The sequence below is a fragment of the Pelobates fuscus genome, chromosome 3, assembly GCF_036172605.1.
Source record: "Pelobates fuscus isolate aPelFus1 chromosome 3, aPelFus1.pri, whole genome shotgun sequence".
NCBI lineage: Eukaryota > Metazoa > Chordata > Amphibia > Anura > Pelobatidae > Pelobates > Pelobates fuscus.
Genome location: NC_086319.1, coordinates 68,458,770 through 68,471,209, shown reverse-complemented (window position 1 = coordinate 68,471,209; position 12,440 = coordinate 68,458,770). Strand labels below are relative to the sequence as shown.

The 12,440-nt window shown below is 39.8% G+C and overlaps 1 protein-coding gene and 1 long non-coding RNA gene across 2 annotated transcripts in view; one reads left to right on the top strand and one right to left on the bottom strand.

The window, feature by feature from the left end:
- LOC134600788 (uncharacterized) overlaps positions 1-12,440 on the bottom strand; it is a 329,656-nt gene that overhangs the window by 70,844 nt on the left and 246,372 nt on the right. The window lies entirely within an intron of this gene.
- NUAK1 (NUAK family kinase 1) overlaps positions 2,199-12,440 on the top strand; it is a 66,240-nt gene continuing 55,998 nt past the window's right edge. The window contains exon 1 of the mRNA XM_063447155.1: positions 2,199-2,621. Coding sequence (XP_063303225.1) covers positions 2,295-2,621 — 327 coding nt within the window. The 5' untranslated portion in view covers positions 2,199-2,294. The remainder of the gene's footprint in view (positions 2,622-12,440) is intronic.

Genomic DNA, 12,440 nt, shown 5'->3' with positions numbered 1-12,440 from the left:
GCTGAATGCTCATCATCAAGATCCATTGATTCAATACATCTCTATGAAGAGATGCTGATTGGTGCAACGCGGCATTTTGCAGCGCATGCACAATAGCCTCCCAATGCTTTCCTATAGGAAAGCATTGGATTGGCTGAGATCATCGAGACTAATGATCTCAGCCATGGAGGCAGGGCCTGCCACGGTGAAACTGGTGCAGTGATGGAGAAAAGGTAATAAGCTACCATTTAAATCCACTCTGAGGTGGGCCGGTGAATGATTGCGAATGTGCATCCTACCGGACGCATTCAAGTAATCTTCGGTTGCCATACGGTCATTGATAAATGTCCAATTCCTGTGCTTTATATTGGTTTGCATGTAGATATTACTGATTTTTCAAACGAATGATACAGATTTGGTCGGACAAATGAATACTGACCGCATTTGGTTCTAGCAAATCTGCGAATTTTCAATGCAGTAGGAATTCATTCAAATCCTGATGTCTAGTGATTAAGTGTTGTCTACATCTACACATTTGTATTTACTCAATCCGGAATTTAGTTAATAATCCCTCAAGTGCAGTGGGAGTTAAATCATTTTCACGGTACCTTTCGTTTGCACTGACAAAACTGTGAAATGCAAATCCCATCCATCTCAGCCAGCCAGAACTTTGCTCTGAGTTCTAATTACTGCATTCCACAACATCTGGAGTGAGTTGGGTTTATGATCCCTTAGGAGTTAGGGTAAATTACACAGGCTGTGGACTGTAACTACGGATTTATGTTGCATTCCACTCTAGATCGAACGCAAAACTCAAGAATTTTTGAGGTTATATTACCTCAAACGTGCATTCTACACCATAGCAGGAATGGACAACCATCAGCATGCTACATGTTGAGGACCACACACCCCCCTGCCTACCCCTACCCTATAGGCACTGTTTATTGGGTTCATAACATTAGTAACCTGGTGAGGGGTCTCTAAACACACACTGCCCTGAAATTGAACTCCCATAAACAGTGCTATGTCACAGCATGCTCACACAGCAAGGGGACGTTGTTAACACACAATGCAGTATATAAAAAAAACAAAAAACCCAGATACTGCACTATTCTGATTAGTATTTAATTAGTATTGTTCAGTGTCATTATTTTTCCATATTTGAAATGACTATTTTATTGAATGCACTGTGCCATGCCTTGTCTGTGTCTCCTGTGGATAGTGTAGTTTTAATGCACAGTGTGGTTTAATAAGGCTGTACACACATACACACAATAGGAGGGTGGTGCTGCTAGTGGGACCTCAGCTAGGATAGGTGGTACAGGATGTAGGCATGCTAGTGCTGGACAGGCATTTCCCTTGTTGCAGTAGCCTACCTACATCCTTGGCTTGTGCCCTGCTGGCTGACCTCAGCTCCATGCTGTAGCCCTGTCTGGAATGTAAGGGAGAAAGGGGAGGAGGGGCTGCTCCACCCACATTGGGCTTTTCCACAGACAAGAGGAAAGAACAGGGGATGAAAAGGGCCTCTCACACAAGCTTGTAAACTGCTGCCCGTGAGCTGCAGGCAAAAAAGAAAAGAAAGAAAGAAAAAAAAAATTAAAGAAATCCCTGAAAGGAAGGAAATGGAAGGATCATGGCATCAGGGAAGGTGATTCACCATCCTGTAACTGTACACCCTGCTGCACCTCAGGTCACCGTATCAGAAGCCATACAACACCCCAGGCACTGCCGGATTTAAAGGCTAAATGGAGAGAGTTTCTGCAGAGCCCAGCACATTGTTGTCTACCTTTGCTAAGGAAAGGACAGAGGCTCTGGATGAGCAATTGCACCAAGAGGCAGGACGAATATAAACTGAGAATGGACCCCCCCTGCTGAGACCAGGCACATGCAGTCATACTAGGGGAAGAAGCAGAGCAGGGGTCATGCTTTAAGCTTTTTTTTTTTGGTGGATCTCTGAAGTGTGTGTTCCAGGCAGGAGGTTCCCTTGGAGGATCTCACTCTGAGCCAGGTCTGCTCCCATTGCACATGACGGAGAAGGCTTTGGGAGGAGGGTGCCCTCTGTTCTGGCTATCACATTGCGTTGCTGCTGCCATCAGATACTCATATAACCTCTCTCGCCAGCCGTATGCCCGCTGGCTGTTCGGCTGAAACTGGGTGTTATTTATTTATTTTTTTGTAAAAATAAATAAATAAATAAATAAATACTTTTTTTTTTTTGTGTGGTGATTACACGTGCCAAATGCGCAGCTGCGGCAGCCAATGAGAAGTGGTCGCAACGTACTGAATGAGTGGCAGAGGCGCTTCTTGCCGGTGAGATGATGGATGGTGAAGGTGGTGGCGATGCTGCTGTAGCCGTTGCTGATATGACCAAACTGGAAACAGGTCCTGATGGTGACAGGAGACTAGGTGATGTGCAGTTAGAAGGGGAGACAGAAATCATGGTGGAGCAGATGCAACTCTCACCATCTCAGGCGATCTCGGACGAGGCAGCAGCCACCCCAGACCTTCTGACCAAACAGCATGGGGTGAAGAGACATCATCACAAACACAACCTGAAGCACAGGTATGAGCTGCAGGAGACACTGGGAAAAGGCACCTATGGAAAAGTGAAGAGGGCTATTGAGAGATTTTCTGGCAGAGTGGTGAGTATGTTATACTCTCTAGAATTTGACTATTTAAAATGAATCTTTTTTTTACAAACTCCAGGAACATAGAATCCTAAAATATTAAAATATTACTGCTATCTTGCAACCTCTTTAAGGAATTAACACAGAATTCTATGGGGTTCGTTTCTTTTCTTGGTAAAACATGTGTCATCCTGGGGCAACGTTCTAACGCTCACATACATTATACTGGTTTCCATGGTAACTGCTCCACGTTTAACATACATTCTACTGGTTTCCATGGTAACTGCTCCACGTTTAACACTTTGCCCCAGCGTTGTGCATTGTCAAAAATTCCCCCCATATCTCTTAAATATCTCTAAAAAAAAATACATTTTGATTGTAGAATTGCTCTTTCTTCTGCTTGCTAAAGTCTGAAGAAATGTATCAATTTCTGTTATAAACATGCAGTGAAAACTCATATAATTATTTTATTTCCAATCTCTATGTGAGGTCTTGCAACAGCCTCTCTGACCTTTGGATTCAAATATGCCCAAGGCTCCAGACAGATCAGCGGGTAGCAGTTTATAGCTTGAACTGCTATGATCCAGCAAAGATGCATAACAGTTACACTCCAGAGGGTGTCAGGTGAATGCATCTTGTCCCAGACAGATATTTTTTATTGACATATTAGAAATGACTCTGACACATGGGCACGCTGTGGGCTTTCTTGAGATAATCTTTCAAATATGTTTGACTACATCACAAATAAACTCATTCCACGCATGTCTTCTTCCACAGATAAAATGCCTTTGAAATGACATCTATTTTAGATTAAGTCATTTAAGTAATCTAACTTTGTGAACGCTATGCATAAATATATACGCAGGCTTGTATAAAATTTTCAGTTCCATCCGTACTGTTATTCTCTCAAATAAGTGATGCCTCTATATCCTTTGCCTTTTTGAGAATTCTGTTATTATTTTGCTTTTTAGAGATCTGTATCATTGCTACTAGGTTCATTGTTTGCTACCCTTATCCTAAATTCTAGTTTTAAGATGAGACCAGATGCTGGATGCTGCACATTGTGTAAATTCTGTTTTTGGCATTTGAGAGCAATGACGGAGTCTGATAGGATCTAATGTTGTCATAGCAACAATACCCCATGCTTCCATAGTTATTGGAAGTCAGTGTAATTCTGTATCCTTCAGGCATTTGATTAATGATAACATGTTATTTGAGTCAAGTTGAAAAGAATGTCACCACTGAGATTTTTTTTTTTGCAGCAAATGAAATGAAGCATTTGTGTTCCTGTGCAATAAATTAGGACTAACAACAATTAAAGGAACACTATAACGTTAGGAATGCAAAACTGTATTCCTAACACTATAGTGCCCTGTCCCTTGTTATATATAGGCTGCTCCCCCCTTTGCAATAAAAATTAATAGTTTTACTCACCATTTTCCGTGTGCTTAGGTTCCCTTGGCCCTGCTCACCTCTCCGCCACCCGCAACATTACTGAGTTTCCCCTTCTGTGATGGTCCAATCCAGTGGTTTATAAATGTTTTCCATTGCAGTGTTAACAGGACAGGTTCTCCTGCACCAGAACAACGTCATTGAGTGGTCTGGGTGACTTTAGTTTCCCTTTAAGTGTTTTTGATTGCTGTACATGGCTACATATATAATTTACATTTCCATTTATATATTTTTTCTCATTCTCTGTAGGTTTATTGGTAGATATCTACAATAGTGTGAACAAAACACAGCCCACCAACTTTCAAACTGAAGAGTAGTCTGATTGGCTGGCATAATGCAGTGCTCCAGTGTTAAATAGACATATAGGTAGGGTACCATATCCTCCATGTTTTCGGGGACACATCATTTTGTCATAGTTACGAAAACGCATGAAAAGGGCTGCCTTGCAGTATGTATAATGCATATTCTACAGGATTCTTCATTGCCTAATTACTTACTCATATACACCTTCTTGGGAATTCTACGTACTGCAGGGCAACCCTTTTCATGTGTGTCCATCAATATGATATGTGTCCCTGAAAACATGGTGAATCTGGTAACCCTAACTATAGGCAGTATACCTATTTCATATCATTGAATTGTTTATCGTGCCTGGAATTCCTTGGCATGGATCCACTTTTGAGCAGTATCCCTGGTTGCCCTGTGGAAATATGGTTAAGGCAAAAATGAGTCATAACATTTTTTAAAGGGACACTTTAGACACCCAGACCACTTCATCTCATTGAAGTGGTCTAGGTTCACAGCCCCTGTTCCCTTAACACTGTAATCTAAAACATTGCAGTTTCAAAGGAACTGTAATATAAATATTGCAGAGTTAAGACATCCTTTAGGGGCTGTCTACCAGACAGCCACTAGAGGCGCTTAATATATTTATACAGAGCTTAACTCCGTGAAAGAACTCTGGACGTCCTCAAGCTGTGCATGAGGATGTCCAGCATCTTGAAAAACCACATAGGAAAGCATTTGATTCTATGCTTTCCCATTGGGCAGGCCTAAGGCGTGCACAGCTCTCGCCATGCTTGTGCATTAGTTTCCCCCTCGGAACTTACGTCGGAGTAGGTGGAGACAGAAACAGCGCAGAGGGACTTGGTAGCTGGAATCGGGTAAGGGATTAAACATTTAATTGCAGTGGGGGAGGGGGACTGTGAGGGGGGTGCAGAGGGACACTTTAGTGTTTGGAGTACAGCTCTGTATTGCTAACACTGTCGTGTTCCTTTAACAGCAAGGGGTGGCTGTGATAGGCTGAAAGCGGTCAGCTGACACTCTCGTCCAATCACCAACATTTAATGCTTTATCATTAGCCCAAGCTGCAGAGATGGAATGGGCTGCTGAGGATTCTTCTTTATCAGTAAATCATTGAACCAGCTCTGTCACCCCCACCACCCAAAAAAATGAGTATTTCAAAAAGATAAAATCTATATGAAATGTTCACATTGACTGAAATTGACAAAAAATATACTAATACAAAACTACTTTGTCTTAGTATATCCCCTACGTTTGAAAAAACCTAGGTTGAGCTACCGCCATCAAGTTTTGTCATTTATCCCAGCCTTCACTGCTGTAGGGGAAAGGGCATTGTCTTTGGAAGCTCCAGTGGCCTTGCGGGATCTTCCATAGACCTCAGTGTTCTACATTTGCGGATACACAAGAATACAACAATGATGAGGGCTCCTGGAGTATGAAGCACCAGGAGCTGAAGAGGATCAGTAGGAGGTCCATAGCGGTAGCCGGTGAGGGACGGGGCAAGTAAGACACCAAGCAGAGCAGTTACCTTGTGGGGTCTTTGCAAAACCTGACAGTCACCAAAAAGAAACCATTTAACACTGAATGGAAGGTCAGTGCCAGGGGACTCCAGATACTAACATTTCTTCAATTAAATCACATAACTCCCTTTAAAAGGGGGTAATATAGATTTCCCTTTCCATCTCTCACCATCGATCACTACTAGAGGCTGTTCAGTGTAGGCTTTCATTTACTAAAAATATACAAAATAAACTGTATGTTTGTATTTGATTAATATTTTAAAATGTGATTCTGCTATGAACACCTCCTGTTCATGTAGTCCTGGTTTCTGGTGGAACCCTCGATGTTAGGATGTTATCAGTGCTGCATAAAGCAAGGACTTTAGCAGAATATTTTCATAACTTTTTCAAAACGCCAGCTAATTGTCGAGAAGGAAGGTTGTTCCAATTCTTTGAGTGTGTTTGTTGGCAAATGGAAGACATTAAAGATAGGTTATGTAATTAGAACCTGTGTGTCATATAGTGGGATGCGTTTGCATTGTGAGATGGAATGTAAACCCTGATTCTTTAAATTGGTTTGTTATACTATAGTTTACTATAGATAATATAGTCTGATTGTTTGTAAATATATATTTATCATACCGTGAGACTGCATGCATGAAGACTTTGAATTAATATGATTTACATAAGATAAGATAAATTGCCAGACTTGAATTAAGATAGGCAATGGCTATACAGGATCAGACAGACTAGCCAACACACCATATGGAAGCACACACACTGTCCGAGTGAACACAAACTGTCACCATCTGGTGCTTATGAATAGACAAATGCTCACACTCATCAGCCTGAATGCCTTTGGAAATTATTGTCCATTACAGTACTCACCGCTCAACTATATTGATTAGCATTGGTTCAAGTAATAACCAGGCTCATTGACTGATTGGGAAACGGAAGTATAGACAGCAACTAGCCAGAGGAGGAATGACTAAAGTCTGGTATTAATTGTTGACTCTCTATGGACTCTCTATGGAGTGATAGACAAAAGAAGAATTGAACGTAACAGTTTTATATCTTTTATAAGTGTAGTATTGGTTACATTCTCTCTCAAATAACTACAAAGCTCTAAACCAGGGATTATGCAACATTTGGCAGTCCAGATTTTGCAGACTGCAGGTCCCCTGACTCTTTCCCAGCATTATGGAATTAAGAGCATTATGGGAGATGTAGTTCATGACATCTGACGTGCTGCAAGTTGCCTACCCCTGCAATAAAGATTTCTGGTGATCTTTGGCACCCGTGCCATACACAACAACCAATACCCCCTGCCATAACAAAACTGTTTTTAAACATACCATGGAGAACAGGCCTCATTCATCTGGATCACCTGGAAAATTATTGTTCATATAGTAAAGCGCTATGGAATAAGTTGGCGCTATATAAATACCAATAATAATAATAATGCTAAAAGTTGGGCAAAACATCTACAGCTCCATAATGCTCATTAAATGAATTGTATTTATCTGATACATGGAGAGACGCAGATAGTTGATGTGATATTACCAAAACAATCAAACATTGAACTATTCTTCCAGCATGTTTTTTTCACCTACCCTTGTAAGAGACCCTCTCTAGAAATTTGTAGTTACTGGTCCAAGAACAATTACTTTATTTTTAGTGATAATGTATTTACCATTAACATTTGTAATCTGAAACTTTACTTCTTGAGCTTTAACTAGCATTAACGTGGAACGCGAAGTCTGGAATTATTGGTGGCTACACATTTCACCTACAAGCTGTTGTTAAGTAGAGTAATTTGTTACTGAATAGATCACAAGCTTAGTCTGTTAATAGCAATCTAAAAGAACTTGTTATGGTTTATACAATGCTATAGATAAATACGTAAGTCCTAGTGACCTCGTAGTGTTTCTGTGTGTATGCAGTGCTGTTACAAGTCTTGCAATATCCTTCAATGCTTCACTTCTTTTAAAAGCTTGTAACACTTACAATAGTTTGTGTGATGAAATGTTAAATGAAGATTTCCAGCAGACCTGGTGAGATTGCAAGAAAATGCCTGTGTGACTTATGTGTTATTTATTTAACAGGCTGTAAATATCTTAAGCGTAACAATCTCAACAAGTTACTACAGCCAGAAGTGACAGAAACACACATGTGGGTTGCCAATTATGCTATTATTGTCATCACCAACCATGTTGGAGCACTTGGTTGGCCATATGCCGTTAGTTTCCAGCATCCTGTCTATTCTAGTTCCTCTCCCTATGTTATTAAGAGATAGCAAAGTAGCAAACCCAACAGTTTGCTTTGGGTCACAGTGATTAAAAAGACAGTTCCTCAAACATCCATTAGATAATTTTGACAATCATTAGATGAATGTAATTATTATACAGAGACTATGTATATGTGTGTGTTACTAATGGTCCCACATTTGTTTTGATTACTGTGCGGTATCTTGAGCATAGTTCTCCCCCAGAGTTTAATGCCTCGTTGCCAATATTTTCTGAAAATAATGTGATTTTATGTGTAAAATTGGCAGCATACATTGGCAGCATTATATTCTTTAGTGATGGCAGATGAACCCCAAATGTCACTTAGCAAAAGTGCTTAAAGGGACACTCCAGACCCTCAAAGCACTTAAGATTGCTGAAAAGCTTTATGTGTGAAGAACATGTCCTCTTTTTTTCAAAAATGGTTTCGCCCCCTTGACTTTCAAGCAGGTGAAAGATTATGTTACTTCCTGGTTTGGTTAGCCCAGTAGAGCTTAACTCAAGAAGCAGCAATTGCTCACAGCACCTGCCTTGCAGAGACTTCTTCTTGAGCTGCATTGCGAAGTCTGTACTTGGACAGCCACAGAAAGTGTGGGTGGAGTTAGAAGGGGAGGATTTGCCAAGGCTGCAGACAAGAGAAATGCAGGTTCTGCAAGCTGTTTTGAGAATTATTGCCAATGGAAAAAAATGCATAATTAAATTCATTAAAGTTTTCATTTAGGGTATATTTACTAAACAGTGATATTTATTTATTTTGTATTTGAGCAGTAGTGTGTCCCTTTAAAAACTTCTGGAATAAAAGGGAATCATGACATGTCACACATGTCATGTGTCCTTAAGGGGTTAAATGCTCCGTGATATGAGCTATTGTTGATTGAGTTAGGCAGACCAGCATTATTCCATCAGTGGCTTCCAAAGACATACAATTGCTGTGGATACCTATCACAACAATCTCATTTTACCATTCTAATGCAGCATAAGGAACCTCTGACTTTTCCAGTATATCATTCCTGGGATGTATCAGGTTATTCTATGATGCCTCCAGAGAGCTTAACAAACATTAGTGATTATATTTTGCTTTCATGTTAAGGCTGGTGAGATATCTCAGTGGGCTAATGCATCATCAGTAGAATCTGTCTAAGCCCTTGGTGTTTGCAGGTTCAATTCCCTGGGTTGGTTTAGTCCTTCATCCAAGGGAGATAAAATTAGTACCTTTAAATTGGGCACAAGTAACATCCCCAGGATGTATTTGGGAACCAGAGTTATCTGAATATATGTTGAGCAGATATCAGAGAGTAGAGGTGTCAGTAGTTTGGCCCACAAATAAGGAGGGATTCTATAGCTGGATACATGTTGGTTGATTATCTTATACATTTATTTGACCCAAATTCCCAGAAATGGCTGCTTGACTCTACTGAGGTAAGGGCAGCAAATGTTTGTAAGTAACATTACCCATGATGCTCTAGTGACATGTCATTGCAAGCATCCATCAATATATTAAATACTGAGCTTCCATTGTATTGATTCATTTCCACGGTGACCCATCTGTTGAAGCAAACATCTCTCTGCTTCCTCTTTTTAATCTACCAAGAAGCAGGTAGTTGTGGTGTAGAGCCATCAAACGATTGGAGCCTGGTTTCAGTGATGCTATCTAAACCACGTTACAAAGCAGTTCTGTGCATCCAATCCATTTCACCATTTCTGCTTCCAGTTTCATAATCCAAAGTCACAAAATAATAAGGTAGTTTTATTTCATTTAAATTTCACAAATTATATTTTTTTCCCCCACAATCTAGTTTGTTGTAAAACAGAGAGGAATATTTTTAAATAATGTAACACGGGCCTCTAAAATATTCATGAGTTCCCAGTCATGGCACAGAAATACAAACGCTACCCTGCAATTCGGATGTTACTGGTGAAACAGATTGCTTGCTGCATCTATGAGACTCATGAATTATTAACTGTATATATATGCTTAAACACTGCATCAGTTTAATATGCAATATTTGCACAATATCTTTACTAATACAGACCATTAGTAAAGTATTAGATAAGCACTATATGTTAAATATTATTTAGTTTGCAGGTCACGTTTCCATCAACCCTTAAGAAGTATATCTTTTGTCCTTTGTGTAATGTGGCTCTGTAAACACATTTAAGGGTTTCTTTATGAGGCACTAAGCTTCTGTGTTGACGTGCACATCATTCTAATAATATATATCAGCATTATAAGTTTCTTAGAAATGTGGAATACATTTGAACACTTTTCTATGACCACATATGTGGTCCAACAGTACATGAAAAGCAATACTGAATTATATCCATTTGATTGATTATTATTATTATATTATTTATATAGCGCCATCACATTCCATAGCGCTGTACAATGGGATAAATGTGCATTGTCTGATTGTGCGTATCTATAGTTTAGATCTCCATGGCAACAGCTCAGAAGCATATGATTACATCCTCGAATTAAAGGTAATTCATGCAATTAGTACCAAGGCCTCCGGTACAGAGGAGAAATTACATTTTATCATCTAATACATGTTGCTTTGTTGTTTTATCATAACAGCTATAACTGCTGATGGTTTGGAATTTCTTAGCAAGAAGGTATTTCTCAAATATTTTATGGTGCCAGTGTCTTGCCACTGTCCCAGAGTAAGTAGCCAAACTATTAACTGAGTCTCCTGGGACCCTATTCCAACTCCAGGCTTCTCCAATAGGAGAAGCTGGAATCTGTATAGAATAAATCATAGCTGATCGAGCACTGCACTCATTGGCTGAGAATGTCATCTGACGCTCCCAGTCGGTGAATCTGGTCCTGCATGGTCCTGATTAGCACTATAGAGCTAACTGGATTCTACTACAGGAGAAAGACCAGAAGCAGGTTCTGCACCTCCATGCACCCAGGAGGACCCAGATAGGTTGTCAAATGTACTAAACAAATCGGCTATTTACTCCTGGCACCATAAACACTACAACAGGGTATAGTGATTATGGAGTGTTCCTTTAAAGATGCTAAGGAGTTGTGTTGGTTATTATATATTCGGTCTTACGTATTAAATCTTCTAAATGTAATTGCATATGTGCTAGGTGTTTCTTTTCAGCAGTGTCTCAACAAACTAATGCATTTGGGCATTTGCATTGAACATGAAAGACAAATTGCCTGTGACATAATTCACACTCATATCAAAAGATATTTCATTCCATCTGTCACTGTGAATCCGAAGTCATCCCAGATCTCGACTCTTGATATTCTTATTGTCTCATCTAATCCTTTTTCTGTAAAGAGGTGATTTTCAGCTGGCTGCCTTAATTATTGAACTAACTCGTCTGTGAAAAATCTTTTGCTACAGTCAGATTGAAAGTTCAAGCCAGTGCACCTTATCAGTGGCGTAATGTTCAGAACTCTCCTTTATTTGCTAAAGCTGGATAAATTCCTTTTGGATTTTACCAGATACTTTGTTGATATGACCTCTGGGGTTGGGGGCAGTGCGACATGGATGGCTGATCTATTTATTGGATTTTGGAAATATATTAAAGCGACACTATTTAAGTGCCATAAACATTACAGTTTACTGCAGTAGTAATATTGTAAGGGGTATATGGCTTCAGTCCCTCTGGTTTTTATGATGCTGTCTTCAAATGATTAGAGAAAATTATTCCTCTGCACTCAAAGCTCCTTCTCCGCTTTTGTTCTAATATGAAGTTTCAGTTACTTTTTTTAACCCAAAAAGGGAAAGGGTTAAGTGTTAGGAGAATTAGATCGAATTTCATAGTAAATGGCTTGTAGGTGGTTTACGATGGGAGAGTAAGGGGAGTTACGAACTCCTGTTAAGATCGCCCTCCTTGCTCCACCATGAATGTAGCTTCGCTGGGTCAAAACATTAAAATACAAATACAATGTACAAAGTACAAATACAAACATGTATTCCTAAAACTATAGTTCTGGTATGGCTGTTTAGGTATCTGACCCCCTTACCTCGCTTTGTAACTAGCCAACAATGTAAACACTGCCTTTTCATTGAAAAGCCTGCAGGGACACCTTAAGCTGTAGTGGTTTTGGTGACTATAGTGTCCCTTTAGGTAACTTTCTTTAAAGGAACACTGTATTCATATCTGTATTCCTAATGCTACAGCACTGTTGCCCCTTATCAATTAGGTCCCCATCCACTGTGTAAAATAAAAACAACAACAAAATAAATCAAAACAAATTACTGATCTTTTTTTCCAGGGTTTCGAAATCCTGGAGATCTGTGTCTAGGATGATCTGCCAGTCCAAAGCTCCTCAT